Source organism: Chenopodium quinoa, unplaced genomic scaffold (assembly GCF_001683475.1).
Source record: "Chenopodium quinoa cultivar QQ74 unplaced genomic scaffold, ASM168347v1, whole genome shotgun sequence".
Classification (NCBI taxonomy): Eukaryota; Viridiplantae; Streptophyta; class Magnoliopsida; order Caryophyllales; family Amaranthaceae; genus Chenopodium; species Chenopodium quinoa.
The window spans coordinates 1,952,480-1,971,237 of NW_018744835.1; the positions used below are offsets into that span (position 1 = coordinate 1,952,480).

Sequence of the window (18,758 nt, forward strand, 5' to 3'; positions counted from 1 at the left end):
ACTGTAATTGATATTGAATAGATGATTGAATATTCGGCCTGATTTGTTGAGTCAATTATTACTACCAAATATAAATGAAAACTAGTTTCTTCGTCACGAACTAAGCTAGCTATACTATTAGGGTACATATTTAGAAATTAAGTCAATTTTATCCATCCATACCGTGTATTGTAAGTTTTTTTAAAATTTAGTTTGGACCTTTTTTTTTTTATAAATTAATTAAAAGAGTATTTCTAAGGGAACTTAAAGGTCAAGTTTATCTTGCTTATTCTAGATAATGGCATACTTCATATATAAAAGTATTGCAAATTAATTGAGTTTTATTATTCAATGACATTAAGAGTAATATTTCGTAATAATTTACTCCGTATTATTCATTTTAAGTGGTATAAAGTTATATCAATTACCAAATAGTTTCTTCGAATTTATTTAGTGTAACACTTCAATTCTAGCTATAAATTGATTTGTCGAGTACAATTGTACTTTGTATGCAATTAAAGGAGCACGTACGTAGTAGTATGGCTAAATACAAGTGAGTATATGAGATTAGATTCCAAAGATGAGATAAATGAATTTTGAATTCTGAAAAAGCTTATTGATAGGGAAAAAGGAATACAGAAGAGCCTCGATTCTTGAGAAGATTTTGAGGCAGCAGAGGAAATTAGAGAGAGAAGAAAAAGAATGTTCTTTATCAAATCTTTGAGCTGGCTTCCTTGAACAATTGAATGAATCATCACATTTTACATCAAAAGTTCCAAACTATACAATATTTTAAAAAAATTATAATTATAAAACTATATAGTATAAATAAACTCAAAGGTAATAATCCCTTTTTTTCAATTTATTGGATATAATTAGTAATTAAAGAAGTATAGGAATTATTACCATATTGTCACTAAAGATTAGATTCCAAAGAAGGGAAATGAAATGATTTTTGAATTCTGATAAAGCTTATTATAGGGAAAAAAGAAAGGGAAAAAAAAAGGCACTATTGCAGACTAATGTGAAATTACAAATTTGCCCTTTAATTAGTTAGTTTCTTCATATATATGTATCAATGTATGTCCTCTATTATACAAAAATTTTGCCTCTACCTATGCAATTTTTGCATGGCTTTTAACAAGCCAGTGTTTTGTGTCCCGTGATGGCACGTGACCAAGTATGATGCTCACAAGTTACCAAATGTATAGTCCTCTACTCCCCTTGATCATAGTGTACTATTAGTTGAGCTACTCATGAAACTAAATCTATAATATTTACTTGTACGTCAAATGGCATCAAAATTCATAGTTTTAATTATGATTAACCTAGACTCTTTATCAAGTATTATCATTGATTACCTAAATTTTTATGTTGTTCAAGAAATTGTACTTGCAAAGATTGAATTTTGTAATAATGAACTCTAATGAGCCAATTAATAACTATATACTAAAAGACACACCAACAATGACACGTGTCATTTTCTGGCGTGTCTCTTATTTAAATTTTTTTTTTTAAAAATAATCTTTAGAAAACAAATCTTATACATAAATAAAAAGATAGCAAAATAAACATAAATAAAATATTTGACAAATCTTATACATAAATGAAAAAGATTGCAAAATAATACATAAATAAAAGATTTGATATGTCTTTCCATAATATATACATTGACAACTATAATTTTTTTTTTTTGAGAAAAATATAAAATTAAGTAAAAAGAAATAAATATTAAATCAGATTTTTAACATAATTGTGCTAGAATGTTATGTACTACCTATTATAACAATAAATTTATTTATTTATTTAAATATGTGTTAAAAAAAAAGTAACTTGAATTTCAAATATTAAAAAAGTAGTTAATATAAAAGATTTGAGGTATCCTTCTACAAATAAATATTAACAAGTAACAACTATAAATTTAAGGGGAAAAAAAAGCAGGTTCTTTACATAATTTGTGACATACATATGGACTATAGAGTGCAATGTACTACGTTTTTAAGAACTTCATTTGGTTAACAACAAGAAAATTGTACCAATTTGTTGATGAAAAATATATGAACAACACATATTGACAAATGTATTTTAAAAATAGCTATCTAGCTAATAAACTCTTTTATAATAACTAAATGCATTACAGGCTCTTTTATAATAAATTCATTACTCCGTATAATACTTTAGAAAAATTCATTATTAATGTTAAAAATAGTTATTAAGAATTACCGTGCATGACACGGGACCTAACCTAGTAAGGTATATATTATTCACCGGTATCAGTATTGATGAAATATTATATCTCAGAACGACAATTACACTTAGCTTAGGTTTGTATGCTAAGTTTTCCAGCCTTCCTAGTATGCATTATTGATCTTTAGATTTAAAAACTATAATATATGAATTCTATTATATATAGTGTTATTTGGAATTTGAATGTCATGGCAAAATTTAGATTATGAGTGTTTATGGGCTTAGCTTGTACCACATGCATACTTCAATTCATTGTGAAATTTTACATCGTATTAAAGGCTATCAAAAAATTTATTTTATTTGTTAACGAAATTCAGCCCCGTTTCTGGAAATTTATGGGCCCTAGGCATATGGTAAGAAAAGAGCCCCTCACATAAACAATTTTTTTTTTATACACAATAGATTTAAATAAAAGACAATAAAAATAACTTATATCATTTAAATAGTAAGTCTCGATACACAATAATAACTTTGCATATAAATTTCTCCTTCCTAAAAAATCATAACAAGCGATTTCTTCTAGTATTTTTTGATGCAAAATCATTTATAATTAAATCAACATTGTGTTTTCTAACATATCCGTCTCAATTGACAATTCTTAACCGTTGCCATAATATTAATTAGCCAAAATTAAAAGGCTTTGATTTTGGTAATTGAATAAATATGAAAAGGTGTAATTGAAAAGATTAATATTTTTGGAGCAGATACTCATAGAAACCAGAATATTGAAGAAGTGAAGAGGTTATATTGCATTGTAATCTCTATCTAATTGACAACTAATGTTAATTGCTAAATAAATGTAGTAATTATCTTTTTTAAAAGTAGCTTTTTTTTAATAAGTAAAAAGTATGGAGTAAAATTCTACGGTACAAGTATCCAAACTGATTTTTTTTTATTTTTTTTATAAATTTTGGGCCCTTTTTTGGTATGGGCCCTAGGCGGTCGCACTCGAAGCCTACCCTCAGAGCCGGCCCTGACGAAATCAAATGTACTATGTAACTTAAAATTGAGAGACTAATCTTGCATGTGTAATGTGTACTTGAGTAATTACATATGATCTCAGATCAATTGCTATTCTTCTAATTATATTTATAAGGTATGTATATTTACAAGAATTATGCCTAATCCCTAAGGTAATAAGTATCTTCCTAGTTCTTCTTATCTACTCCTAGGAGAAACAGTAATCTCGTATTCAACCTACCTTTTAACATACCTATCTTTCTAAGTGTATATATATATATATATATATATATATATATATATATATATATATATATATATATATATATATATATATAATCTTTTAATTATATTGTGTATAGCAATTGCCCTTGTATTTTCAACTTATGATTCAATTCAAACCTAGTCAAACTAATAAATTTAGATCTTTAACCATTTCCATGTAATCTTTTAATTCCTTCATCCACAATATAAAGGACCTCCATCACTGACCACCCTTAGTAGATTCGAAGACCTAAAAGAAAAGATACACTTGCAAGCCAAGTGACTAAAGATTGAGCTATCTAGTTTGCTTATTCTCATAGAAAGAATTGGATAAGAAAGAATAAATAAAAAAAGATCCATACTATACATATGCAATGTCTAGACAAGATGAATATTCATAAAATTAAATGTAATTTTTTCCCCTTAGACCCTACTCTTTATTCTTATCTCAATATATAAATTAATAGGTAATTAAATTAATGATAAAGATGTCATATCTCATTTTTCTTTTTTCCAATTTTTCTTTAACTCTAACTTTCTTACTATCTTAAAAAAGGAAGAATCATAAAACACCATTCTCTAGGAGATGAACATGAACCCATAAAACTATACACTTGTAAAAGGCAAGGAGATTATGTTTTTGAAACCATAACCAATGAAACTATGGATTACAAAAGGAAAAATAAAAATCTATATTTACAAATAAAATTAGCTAGGTTTTTTAGGTCCATAACGTGGGAATGAAGTTGTCAATTATGTCAAAGTAAATATACGTTGGGGGCCTGATTAGGGGAACCTTCCATCGGGGTCATTTGGGGCCTGGTCCCTGGTAAATTCTTGCAATTAATTAGTTAATAAACTTAGATTAACATATTTTACTTTTAAAATGTAGGACATAGTGATTAATTTTGAGTAAGAGGTAAAAGATTCATATCTCGGCCCCTCTAATATTTTTGGCCAAGATCCGCCACTAGGCCTGAATGACATGCGCCCTACCAAATACGAAAACAGAAATTTGATGCAATGCTATATAGCTTACTGTACAACTTACAAGTGACAAAAGGTATTGCTTTAGTGATTATTCTTAGTATTACATGATTTCTATGGCCCATAGATAGTGTGGTTTGCGATTCAATTTGGGTTTTGCACTATACTATTTATATGTGAATTTTTTTTCCTTTTCATTTTAGGTAGTTTTTGTGATTTGAAAATTTAATACAGAGTATATTGTATTGATATGATAATGTGTACGTGATAAGTGCCCCTCCAAAACAAAATAGTGCGTACGTGATAAGTGTCCCTCCAAATTAAAATCTTAAATCCGTCTAGGTGGTACGGTGTAGCCCACTAGCATAGAGCCATACCTATAGAAAACTTGAAAATTGAATTATAAGTTGCAAACTTGCAACTATTGAAAAGGTAAATGAGAGTGATTGACCTAAATTAAATTATGGTATCCCCACTTCTAGATTGTAGTTATTTCCATACCAAAGTCATAAATGGGGGCAAAATACATACTTTGATGGAGTGCACCAAGCAATTCACCAAACGTGCCAATTTACTTCATTACTTGGCTACTATAGTGACTAGTCAATCTTGTAGGGAATGAAAGATGTACTTTAATTTATTAATATACACTAATTCCAAAAGTATTTTCGGTTGCTAAAATGAATACTTGTATATTGCATGCATACATATTTCACATTGTCACATCTATCACTCGTACATAGTATATCTAATTATTAATGAAGAATAGATTAGAAATAAAACTAGCTGATGATAATTAAATTAAATTGATCGATAATCATATATGAAGTACTCCGTATATTCTTAATTATTTTATTGTTTCACCAACGTATAGACAGGTACTAAACAAATTATCGTTGTTAACCCATCAAGCTAAGATTAGAAAAGGAAGTTGTTACTCTATAAGAATACTACAAGAGGGGGGGTGAATTGTAATATAGGGAAGTTAGACAACTTTTTGCGGAATAAAGAATATAAAGCTAAAGGAAATCAAAGACACAGAGAGAATTTTAGCGTGCAAAACTTCTTGGCCATAACAAGAAGAAAACCACGACCACTTGGGATTTTGGGAAAGATTCCTTACTAGAATAGGACAATCAACCTATTACGGGCTAAAGACTTTATAAGAAAGAGAAGAGAAGAGCAGTATGTTTAGGGACTTACTGCTAGGAACTCTAACTTCATTAAGGAACTTTCTCTCTTTCTCTCACAACTTCACTAGAGTTCACTCAAACTCCTTAACACCCAATTACAACTCTTAAAGAAAATACTCTAATGAAAGAAAATAAGAAAGTTATTAGCTGAAGTGGAATGCGACTCTTTAACTCTTTGAAAGCAAGAAAGATAAAAAATATATTTAAGCAAGGTGAGTTTTTCCAGAAAAAACTTCTCTATTTATAGAAAAACCATAACTTGATTCGAACACTACTACTTGTTGCAAGCCCACGCCACTAACTCCTACAACCTCCAGTAGTTCAATTATGTCCTAAAATTCGGGGCACGTTGAAGTTACAAGAAGAGTTTTCCTATTTAGTGGAGAAAGACTTAATCAATACCAGAAGCACAAGTTTAGTAAAACAGTTAAAAAAGTATTTTTAATAAACAGAAAAGATATTATTCTTGAACAACTGCTTTCCTAAATTCAAGCAACGCATTCCACTAAGGCATCATACTTCTATTCACTTTCACTTGCATAAATCCTAAAATATGAAAATACTTTAGTCTTTATTGATTCTCTAATGAAGTCTCTACTCCGAGTCTTCCAAAGATCTTCTCATTCTTCAGGCTTCAGCTCCTACTCCGAAGCTTCAGTTCCTGCAAAGGAACTATTTTGGAATAATGTATTTTCTTCTGGGCTCCAAGATCCTCAGCTTGAACAACTCTTCTTGTCCTGTAACTTATATCATAGCTACACAAACATCAAAGCATTAGATCCCAAATATAAGTTTGACTTGTGTGATCATCAAAACATCAAGGGCAACAGAAGCGCTCCATTGCCTTTTCTTGATAGGTTTCTTGTTATTATTCTTACACCCATGATAAGACATAGTTAGATATGGGTCTGCCAACAGTATCAAGAAATCAGCGATGATATTTCACATACTTCGTGAGAAGAACTAACGTGGATGCATGATTCACTTCAACAAAATTAGGTAAAATAAGTTACCACCATTCGAAATTTATACACACATTGTTCAACTAAAAATCTCTTATTTTAGAATTTGGCATAAATTAGAATTTGGCTCGATCAAGGCTTGTTAAGCCCAAAATTAGAGCATGTCCTAAATGGTGCCCGTAGCCATTCTTTTAATAAAGACAATCTAATTTTGCTCTTATAACTCTTAAATTCTATCCCTTGCTCCTATCTTTCAATGTGGGACTATTTTCTTCTTGTTTCTTTTGTTAGTTCTTCTACTACGTAAATATACAACAACAAATATCATGAACGAAATTTCTAACACTCCGCGAAAACGCAACTAGAGTTTTGAAAATTAAATTTTGATGTCGAGTCCTAAATATGAAACAAAGTTAAATGTTAATAGTTAATTCATTACAAAAAATATGAAAACAATTTATTATACAAAAAACTTGAGCTTGTTCACGAGCTTAGCCCGAGTCGAGTCTTGAATAGTTCCCAAGCAAGCTCGACTCATTAACACTAGACGTAATCTTACATTTTGAGTATTCCTTACTACCTTTTAAATCAAAATATGCTTGATAAATTTAACGTGTGCAAGACTATGCAACTAACCAATGCAAATTGAGAATTTGTGAGTGGGCTTTGATTGATGTAGTTGGGATTTGGTGAATTGGTTGTTATGAAAGGCCTTTTATAATTTGTTTGGCTAAGATTAGTGGGCTTCAATTTGCAACTTTGCGAAGTGCAGCGTGGGAGCTAGACGGCTCAGGCTCACGTACGGGTGGGACTTGACGAGAGAGCTGGGCTGGATTGGTCCGCATGGTTGTTGCATAAAGTGTGGCCTTGAATAACTAACATTTTGAAACAACATTCGAGTTTAAAGTTTAAACACATATTCATAAGCCAATTAGTCATTTAGGTATATATACATAGTAACAAACAAATAAAAAAAAAAAAAAAAAAACACTATGCCATTTTGGATATAACAAAAAAAAAAGGGGGGGGGGGAAATGAAGCGGAGGTAATAGTAACTAATTATGTTTAGTTGTATTATATATACAGTGAATAATTTTGGAAAAACAATTTGAATAGAAAGTCATTAGATTAAGTTGTGTGTTAATCAACATCTAGTTATAGTAATTGCCTTGATTTGTTATCAAGGTGGGTTGTAATACAATTTGGATTATGTTATAGTGTTTATTACTTAGTTTTAACTCTTTGTTTTCAGAGTTTGAGTTTAAATATTTTCACGGTAAATAGTTTGTCCAAACATATTACTCCGTACCATTTATCCATTTCTTTTACAAATTAGAGATTGTTTAATCACTTTTTCTTATACAAAAAAGCCTAATTATATATTCATCACATCCTAACTATTTTGCTTTATCCTATTTTTCCCTGGAAAATTCTTTTTTGCATATGTTAGTAAACAAAAATTAACTTAATACTTGAAGTCACATGAGTTGGAAGTAAATTTTATATGAATTTTGTAAGTGGTCTTAAAGTGTTTAGTAACATATTAACATGCTTTTTGTGAGATGTGTGGATTATATTATTATGAAAAGAAGAAAGCGGAGTTGGAATAGTGACATATTTGATTGGCGCAATCTTAAGCTTGACTTTTTGAGAGGGGTTGCAGAGTTTTTTGAGTTTTGCAAACAGCATGCTGAGTGACTCAAATTAATAGAATGCCTATGCCCATATGTATGAACAAACATTTCCGGTCTCAATGTTGAGACAATCAAATAAAGTTCAAGTGTACAAGAAGAGATTTTGGGCTAATTACTTTGATTGGTTATGAAATAGAATCCTAAGTGAAATGACTCAAATTAGACATTATTTATCTATCGATATAGTAGTTGGTAATTATCATTTGGTTTGACGGTTGGTATGTATTTGGTGACCATTGAAGCAATATTAGTATATCACAACCAGCCATGTGGTCGACACTATTGCGGCCGATACACGGTTAGTAAAATTCAGATAATCAATTATTTTACAGACCTATTAACGGTCGAAAGTCGTTATATTAAATGACAGATTGATCTCTGGCAAACTCTTATTAGCAACCGCCATTAATAATTAGCGATCAATATTTGTGTTTTAGCGATTGTTGAATGCAATTGGTAAAAGCACAAAATTCTATTGTGGCTATAATTGTTAGAGTTCTAAGGTTAGAGCCAAGGTATAAAAGAGAAAATGAAGTCTAAAACAGTATGAAAATACTTGGAGGTATGTGAAGATAACCCGATAGAATTATCCTTTTTGATTTTCCTTTAACTTTTGTTGAATACCTCAAATTAAATGTCCTCTTATGATACATTTTACTCAATTAATCTTCAGTTATTGGTAATTATCTGAAATTGTATGATCATTATACAAACTTATCAATTTTTTTTTATTTTTTTTACAAGAACTTATCAAAGTTATATTGCACCTTATTCGAAATTGTTTTAGTCGTAAATTAAACTTAATTGTTATTTTTTTTTTTTAAGGTAAGATGAAGGACCCAACTAAACCGACACCTCTCACAGGTTTAGCTAACCCAGCTCCGCAGGTTGACGCTTGAGAGTGGGGGGGAGATATTTATCAAATAAAATGCGTTTTAAAATGCGTAATTTCTTCATGTTGCAATATTAACAGAATGGAGAAATTAGAATTTCTAATTAAGTCCTTAAATTAGAATGATTTCCACGATAATACATAAAAATACCCTAACTCCTTGAATACTCTCCCTTTTAATCTTATTTCTTGTCCACATCAGATATAAACAATCTACGAAGTATTTATAATTATTATCGGCATTCTTGTTTGATGAACTACTCAATATCTAATTATAAGTTTTTATAGCAACAAAATAATGACAACATTCAGAGTTGCATTTTGGTATCCTTCATTATTACATGGAAAACAGTGGATGATATGTTGAGAATTTTGTTTAAATGTGGTATAATTGAGGAATTTACAACTTTTGAAGTATTTTGTATGGAAATGTTTTTAATTTTCAACTAGAAAAATAATAATTTATTACGTATTTAAATTATCATCAAATATATGTTTTGTTCCTTAAAATAGTTATACCGGCAATTCCATCCATTATTTATTTGACATTCTATTTTCCCTATTTTTTCATAATTCAAAATGAGTAAAAATAATTTTCTCCCTCCAATTTTATAATTCAAAATAGTAAAAAAATACAAGTGTAAATTTTCTACTCTTTTTCATCCTCTACATATCTCCTGACTAATAGCAGTCAGTTTCAGGTGATGAGGGTTCAACTTTCAACTACAGCTGCAACATTTCTCAATTAGGGTTAGGGTTTTTCGCAAAAATGGACACTCCAGAATCTAAATCTACTCCTGCTAACACCCGCAAAATCAAATTAATCAATCCTTCTCCATCAGATTCTTCTGCTTTTCAAGTATCAATCTCTTTCTCCTACTAATTTTCTATCTAATTTAATGTTTTGGTTTTGGTAATTTCAGTATAAATTTGAACAAAATCAGTGTGCTTTGTTGATTTTTAAGTTCATTTGAAGTAATCAAATGCTCGATCTTTTAGTTTTTGCACAAAAATCCACTGCCCATTTTATGTAGTTTTTGCTTTCATCGGCTAATCTACTTCCATTTTGTTGTTAATTGGGGTAATCATCTACTTGTATTCAACAAATTGAGGTTGAAATTGATGATTTTGGTGCAAATGTGGGTAGGGTTTGAAGTGGGTTTGACGGATGTCTCAATGATAATGAGTATTCTAGTCCTTGACCCTTTAATTGCATCCCCTTCTCCAAGTTTCCTGCAGTCACAAATCCAATGTCCCCAATCCCGTCTCCGAGTGTTATATGATGTAGCATCAAATTCGTAGGTATTTTCTTATAGACCATTGGGAATTAGCTGAAAATGTTGCAGATTGATATTCATACTATACCATAATTATGTTTTACACCTATTCACACACAGAAAAAAGTTTTACACAATTGGGACTTAGGATGGAATTTGTTGAAGTGTATGGTCTATTGATTCTTCATGTTATAATTAGTGGGATTGTGCTCTCAGTTTAGTGTGTAGCTTGTTGGGATTAATGTCCGTTTGAGCTCTCTCGGATGGAAGGTTTCTTTCACCCAATAGTCCATCCTTCACAAGGAAAAGGTTGGGGGGTAATGATCTTTCAAAATGCCGGATGTGTTTGTCGATCACATTTTAGAATCAACGGTCCACTGCTCTCATTTTAGGTGTGCAAACCTGTTCAAAACCCATAAGTCCAACCTTCATGAGGAAAAGACCGGGGGGGGGGTAATTGTCTTTCAAATGTCAGATGTGTTTGTTGATCATATAGTAGAATCAGGGTCCATTGCTCTCATTTTTGGTGTGCAATGCTGCAAACCTGTTCAATCAGGTTCTGAGGATGTTCCTTAAAATACATAGGGTTAGGAATATAGTTGGTATTAGCGAACCAATGATTAGTGACAGTTGCACTATTTTTTTTATGTCGTTATACTCATTTCCTATACCCTCATAAAATCAACTTAGCATGTAGGAATCACGAGCCATGTGGCCCACATTGAAGTATCATTTTGACATGTAATTCGGGTTCATTCTAATCTGGTTCACTAAACCATGGTCATTTGGAGTTAGTTGATACTTGGGAGTTAGGAAATTTGTGACTTTGTGAGGCATCCATGGACTTGTGTGTTTGTGAAGATACATGTATATTTCCGAGGGGTTATGGTTGGCATTTTCTTTCATGCACCTTTATATTGACTGATGATGAAAGACTACGTAGTTCTTTCTGCCTTTGCACACCCTAAGCATTTATGTTAAACTACTGTTGTTAAATCCTTCTAAGCACTTTGAAGATAGAAGAGCCAGATCACCCACTTTAAAGCATTTGGTTTCAATTTGGGTTTACAATAAACGCCAAGATCGATTGGGACTTATCTGAGACTAAGGGTGCACGTGAGGGTTTCAAAGAAAATGTTTTCTTTCATATGAATGGATACTCTCTTGTGGAATTTTTGCTGTTATATACATGCTTCCAAGTCTAGCCTGTTCTTCTTAAAGAAAGCACCAGAATACTTATTATCTCCATGCTTATTGTTTGGACTTGTGGGCGTAAGGAAATTAAGTTGGGAACAGCTTGTGACCGACATTAACTTTAACATTCAAATGTCATCCACCTATAATGTCTAATTTGCAATAATTTCTATTCTGCAGGATTCACCTGTATTCAATTACTTAAGCAACCTATCTCCCATACAGCCTGTCAAAGGTGGACCTGTTGCCCAAGGATTCCCTGGGCTAGCTTCACCTCCACTTGTATTTACATCACCGCGCTTTAATTCACTAACAAATTTATTCAACAGGCATGTAACCATGTTTTTTTTGCTAATAACTGGGTTCCTTAAATTTCTTTTTAGTGACTATTTATTGCTTCAGAAAGTAAGTGAGATTTTGATTGCCTTCAGGAAGCTACAATCTTCTGGGCCTAATTCAGAATGTTCTCAAGATCATGATCATGACAACTGTCACAAAAATGAAAGGGGACTGGGTGGTTCTATTAAAATAGAACCTGAATTTCATAATCGTTTGGCTTATGGTGATCAAAAGACTTGCAACACTGAAAAGTTAGTTCCGGATGCTCATTGCAGTCCATCTGGTTGCCTTGATGAATTCTTAACCGATCCCGGCAATTGTGCAAATTCTTCACAAAAATTACAATCTGACAATGCCCAACCTTCTCTAGAAGGTGGCTGTTTGGAGAAAATAGATGTTGGTAATGGCAAAGCTCTGGGCCTGAATGGTTCTGCATTGCAAAAGGGTAAAAGAATTTCACAAGCAAAGTCCAGAATCAGTGTTAGACTGGTGAAAAATGAACCACGGCATGTAATTTCATCTTCTGAATGTTCGGGTGCCTCATCCAGTTTGTTGACAGATCATACATCCGAAAAATGTCAAACTGGAGATTCTTTCAATGAGGTGATTATAGATACACACCCTCCCCCAGTACCCCCGCTTATTTTTGAAGGTCTATTTGTTTCCTCCTCAAACTCTCAATATGTCTATTCTCACCCCCATTTGCTTTTCAAAGTTTACGTCTCAGAATACATTATTTAAGTTTTTCTTAGGTCTTTCTCCTTAATTGCACAGTTTAAAGGCAAAAGTTTTTTGAGATCTATGCATGTGAGTGTTGTGGAGTGTTCTCTCACGTCATTTAGTCAGTTGATGTTCATATTCTATTTCCTTAGTGAAAATAACTATACCTTTCTACAACTTGCTTAACCCTAATGCAGGCCAGTCATTTCGAACGTGGCACTCTCAGACGTTGTCTTTTTGATGAGAGTCAAAGGATAAATTCTGTTGATGGACCTGGTTTTTGGAACCCCATTGCTAGTGCCCAGATTCAAGAATCAGTTAATATGTCCACTGGGAAATTAGGGAGTGAGCAATTGAACAACTTCTCTAAACCTGCTGTTGATGCTTGTGTTTCTTCAGTTACTGATAGTCATGCTGTTGCCGTCTCCAAGCCGCTAGGTATAGGGTTGCATCTGAACAGTGTAGTTTACCCCAGATCAACGGATAGTGCAATTACTAATCAGCAGTCATCTGTGATGAGAGTGGAAAGAAAAAAATTGCTATTTCTCACAAACAATCAATCAGATGGAAAGGTTGATGCCTCTAATGTAACTGGGAAAGTTTTAATTAGCTCTGAGGAGATAGATCGACATCAGGCCTGCTCAGTACCGTCGTCTAACAACACCATAGCTTCAGAAGCTATCGAACAATCTAACAATGCCATTGAGACAAAGCTACATGCTGCTTCTACAATTATAAATGAAAAGATTACATTAAGTTCAGATCTTGTGGAAAATTTTGAGTCTAGTCTTGGAAGCCCAAATACGAAGAGGCAAGCATCAAATCTCTGTCTTACAAGTCAATTGTAAATAAATCTTTTTTCTTGGACTCTGACATTGTTCCTCCAGGAAAAAGACCTCAAGCTCTACGGATGATGACACAACCAAGCGATGTAATTGCAGAAAGACCAAATGTTTAAAACTGTAGGTGTTTTTGTCCCTTTGCTATACTCAATTCAGTTGGTGATGCATTGTACTCACTGTTGCCTGTATGATTTTGATGGTTTGATTGCAGCTATTGTGATTGTTTTGCTGCGGGATTTTACTGTGGTGAATCATGTGCTTGCGTAGGGTGCTTTAATCGACCTGAATATGAAGATACAGTTCTAGAGACAAGGCAACAAATTGAATCCAGAAATCCACTCGCTTTTGCTCCAAAAGTTTTGCAGACTGTCACAGCTTCTCCTACCAGCAGCAAGGTACCATTGCTTATATATGCCCTATATCATGAATGTATTTTGGAAGAGTTGTTACTTATCTGTTGTTTTCAAATCGGCAGGTTGTCAGCAATCTGTCAACTCCATCCTCGGCAAGGCATAAAAGAGGATGCAATTGCAAAAAATCTATGTGTCTTAAGAAATATTGCGAGTGCTATCAGGTCTTTTACCACCAAACATTTTTGCATTGTGATGGTTCCTTTTCTTTGTTGTAATTTTTTTTTTTATATAGTATATGGCTTTGTGCTACATACCTATGTCTTTTGCTGACCTTTTAACACTAACAGGCTAATGTTGGATGCTCTGAAGGATGCCGTTGTGAAGGATGTAAAAATATATATGGAATAAGAGAAGGTAAATTATATTTGAGAAGTTTTTATTGCCCTTTGTGTGTGTGGATGTGTGTATGGGCATGGGTGTGGGCGTGGATGTGGGTGTGGGTGTGTGTTTAAGGCAAATAGAATGGCAAACTGATTTTACCTTTTTTTTTTTCCCCATTATTGGTTCCATTATAGTATGATGGTTTAGAGCACAGTAGGTAGTTTTATTGCTACTAACATTTATGTTTGTCAAGCTTAGTCTGTTTGTTGTCATGTAAATGGTAATTGGTAACACACGTGCTAAATGAAGAGCTGAAAAGGATGTAGAAATGGTGATCAGCTATATCCCTAGTTTATGCCAAACTCTTTTCAATTTGTTAATCTGCTCAGTACTAGGAGTCAATTTTCATGAGGATCTGTAATTTATCAGCTTATATTTGAGCAAGCTACTAGGCCAATGAGTCAATTCTACTTTTCTGCGACTAAGTATTGCACTTAATTTTGGTGAGATTTATCCACACAACTATATCTCTTCATACACAACTGTGATCTGGATTGACTTTCTTTAGTCTTGGACAACTATACTAGCAACTTTTATGTAACTCAGATCCCTTTTGAAATAATACTCTCTTGAGCAACTTGTGGTGCTTGATCTGATTGTCTAATGCCTCTTGTGCTAGTGCTGGTGTATAGACTTTGCATTCATTTACCTTTCCTTCACTTTCTATCACCAAGCAATTGATTTTTTACTCTGTTGCTGTGATTGTTGTTGTTGCTGTTGTTGTCGTATTCTGTACTATGATAAATTGTCACTCTGGTCTACTCCACAATATTCAAGATCTTCCTTTCTCTTTCTCATTTTTTGGTTGGGTCTCAAGTTTTTTGATTATCCTAGGGATGGCTCTATATCCCTCATAACATACCAAACAAATCCAAGCAAAAGAATATTAAAAATTCTCATTACTATGCCAAACATAGCAAGATGAAATTTCCATAGAGTTTTATGCATATTCATTATGTTGAAACTTGAAAATCAACTCATCACATCCTTGACCCATATGCAAGGGCTGAGTAAATAATTCAAGTAGATTGAAGATTGGATTGCTCACTGCTTAGTCCTTGAGCTGCGACAATCATGTCATGCTTCATTATAAAATAGCCTGGCCAAGTGGTAGCTAATATTGAGTAGCGCCTGGTTGCTATAAAGAGCTACTTTGCTCTTCAGTATTGAATCTAAAGAGGATTGGTTTTTGGTTATGCTTACTAATTACTATCTTAAAGCTGTGTGGAGCATTTATATATATCTAATTTTTTGCCACATCTAACGATCTAATATAGGATGTGTATATATGGTAAGGATGATGAAGCTAAGAGTGTAAATTAGGCTCAGTTATATGGAAAATCTTCTACGGGTGCAGTGCATAGTCTTGTACTCTTGTGCAGATGCTATGTTAGCATAAAACCAATAACAATGATAGTGGAAATTTTCTTCTGATAATTACCATGGAGAACTGCTGATTTACAATGAAGTTTAACCAAATGAAGAGGTTATTGAAATGGGATACTATTATTTTACATGGTTCAATGGGAACAAGAATTTGACTAAATTGTGAACACAAAAGGAATCAGTAACAGAGAAGAACCATAAATCATTAAGGAATGCATCTGAACCATAAATTTAAGGAATATCGTATACTTGTATTTGATCTGGTCTGACCTGCAAAAGCTGATTTACCAGTACTGAAGAAAAAAATTAAGGAATAGTGTTCATCCCTTGATAAATATTGTCATCCTGCATATGTGCAATGTTAGAATAATGAAGAGTCAATATTGTCTTTTATTCTCATCAGCTAAGGTTGAGGGCCTTGGGGCTACCTACTGTTTCAGTTGCTGACAAACTGTAAAAATATTGAATAGACCTGGTTTATTCCTAATTTGAATTATTACTATTTTGTACAAGTAAGCTGCTATGTTAAATTTTGTTGACAGGAGCTTGTTTGTTCTCCTATAGCTTTTAATATTTCCCACTTGGAAGATTTTTGTTAATAGTATATTGGAGCAAATAGAGTTGTTCATAAGCCAAATAATAGATTTGACTAGCTAATCTACTTTTAGAGGTGTTTGTTATGAATTAGATTGAAAAGTAGGATGGGGTCAGTATGCTGTTTTTCAATATGTTATGGAAGGAGCATATTGACATGAACAACAAACCCTTTGATTACCAATTATTTACCTTTTTTAGATTTAATTGTTTTATTTATTTATCTATTTTTTTTTTTTTTTTTTGTTGTTGTCAATATATGCATCCAAAAAGCTTACAGAAAACTCCTAATAAGTAATTTATCAAATGCTTGTTAGAGAATCTGCTATTTAATAGGTCAAACATGCTAAAACAATTTGGGACTTATTGCTGGTTGCCAAATGATACCATAACCATAATCTGCTCATGATGTTAGTGTTGGTTGATATCGATGGTATACTTTGTAGAGTTTGTACAACAAACTCCCTCTTAATTTGCTTTTTTATCGTAGCTATTTAATGTGTTTTTGCTACGCTGCAATCTCTTAGCAAGACCTTAACCTGGACTTATTACCTATGTTAGTGTGGCCAAATTGTATACTTTTTACATCAAACTGTCTCATCTATGCCTTCTTTTAATAGCTTCTTGTTTTAATTAGACTTGGTGCAACATAGAATTTTTCATTAGCTTAGTTGCATCCTGCTTAATGTACACAACTTGCAGTTATTGAGGGCATTGAAAGAAAGTTACTGATTGCATGGATTGTGTTGAAGTTATGTTGCCTTGTCATTGAGCTTATCTGCTCAATATTAATAATGAAGCTTTCCTTTTGCAGATTATAATATTGCCAGAGAAATTATGCTTAAGAGAGCATCTGTTGAAATGTCAGAAGGAACAATGACGGTCAATAATAGTTTTGTCAGCAGTAGGGCGCACAGTTCTCCTAACCTGACACCAATTACACCAGCATTGCAGTGCTCAGAGTAAGATTATATCTGCCTTGAGTCTTTGGTCCTTGTATCTTTCGTAGTTTCATTTCACTAACTGCATGGTCTTTATTTGATGCAGCCAGAAAAAGAATGCTCTCAAATCTCGGCTACCCTTCAGGAAATTTTTGCACCCTCCAGAATCTCATACTGATACGTTGACATCTGAAGAAAACCCAGCTTCTCCATCAAATTCACAGAACCATGGTGAGCTGTTAGAAAAAAATAAATGTACGGATGTAGGTGTCCCTGATGCAGAGAAAGGCCTGGAGAACACAGAAGACAGATTAGTACTTGCAGGTGATGATGAGTCTGTAAATGCACACTGTTCGTCCCAATTGTCTAAACCTGATGTTAAAAATAGCATCTTGAGAAATAAATCACAGCCTGAGTCTTTTGCTGAAAGTGGTCCTCTGGCACCAAGTAGTTCTCTTCGATGGCGAAGCTCACCCATTACTCCAATCACACAGTTGACCACTTCTGAACTCAAAGAATTTGGTACAGGTAGCACACACTTTGACATGTTTGAAGATGACACCCCCGAGATACTGAAGCAGTCACCTACCCCCATTAAATCTGTAAAACTGAGCTCCCCTAATAAGAAGCGGATCTCTCCCCCTCACAATCATATAAATTCCTCAGAATCCCTAAAAATTAGCCGCAAATTTGTACTGCGTGCTGTGCCTTCATTTCCTCCGCTTACCCCGTATTCCAAAAACAGCAACCTTGACAACAGAGGTTAAGCGTTTTATTTAGATACCAGATTTATACTTATTCACATATGCAGTTTGAGGTGAGTGAATCATTTTTTTTCCATTGAGCATAATTGGAGTTTATTGTTAATAGATTCAGGTGAGCTGTGTCATTCTCTAATGATTTTTATGTGATTCTCCAGGCATCATATGGTTTCGTGTATCACAGCTTGCACCAATGAGTGCAAAGGTTGGTCTCCTGAACTCTGGATCTAGATGTGGAAAAAAAAATTTGTTGTTTGAGATCAACTATCTGGTCTTCTGCTGACAAGCTGCATCATGATATTATGAACTCCAACTGGTCGCATACACCATAATCTGAATCATATTCTGCTTGTATTTGCCGAGATCTCAAGATGTAACCTCCTTTCAGTTTCCCTCTCTTTGCTCCTTGGGGTATTATTTTTTTCCCTCTAATTGAATATTTTTTTGGGGGTTTAAGAAAGCGAGTAAATAAATTTGACAAGTACACAAGTTGATAAACTGTCACAGGATTTTCTACAGTTGTAATCCAGAATTTTTGAATTTCTTCAACCATTGTAAAATGTAACATCTATATTACTATATATAATTTGTGGAAGCCTTTTTCCTATCTCAATTTTGGTTACTCAAAATGAGCTTGGCCCATCTATCCATCAGCCATCTCAGATAAACTGAGTTCTATAAGAAGGCACAAAAGATTTGGGTACAGAACTTCTAAGAGTTTAGCTAATTGCC

The 18,758-nt window shown here is 33.0% G+C and overlaps 1 protein-coding gene across 1 annotated transcript; it reads left to right on the forward strand.

The window, feature by feature from the left end:
• The first annotated feature begins 9,834 nt into the window (after window positions 1–9,834).
• On the forward strand, window positions 9,835–18,633 carry LOC110704506 (protein tesmin/TSO1-like CXC 3). The gene is made up of 11 exons (XM_021882301.1): window positions 9,835–10,037; window positions 11,830–11,978; window positions 12,081–12,591; window positions 12,906–13,519; window positions 13,596–13,670; window positions 13,762–13,945; window positions 14,026–14,124; window positions 14,251–14,317; window positions 17,139–17,286; window positions 17,372–18,082; window positions 18,185–18,633. Exons 1-10 carry the CDS (start codon window positions 9,948–9,950, stop codon window positions 18,030–18,032), a joined length of 2,598 nt encoding a protein of 865 aa, XP_021737993.1. The 5' UTR covers window positions 9,835–9,947; the 3' UTR covers window positions 18,033–18,082; window positions 18,185–18,633.
• Window positions 18,634–18,758: the final 125 nt, after the last annotated feature.

Bases quoted from the DNA above. Each gene is read 5' to 3' on its own strand.
- LOC110704506 (XM_021882301.1), top strand. From the start codon at position 9,948: ATGGACACTCCAGAATCTAAATCTACTCCTGCTAACACCCGCAAAATC. The intron at 14,125-14,250 runs GTCTTTTACCAC...TAACACTAACAG, and splicing joins AATATTGCGAGTGCTATCAG to GCTAATGTTGGATGCTCTGA. The intron at 14,318-17,138 runs GTAAATTATATT...TTCCTTTTGCAG, and splicing joins TATATATGGAATAAGAGAAG to ATTATAATATTGCCAGAGAA.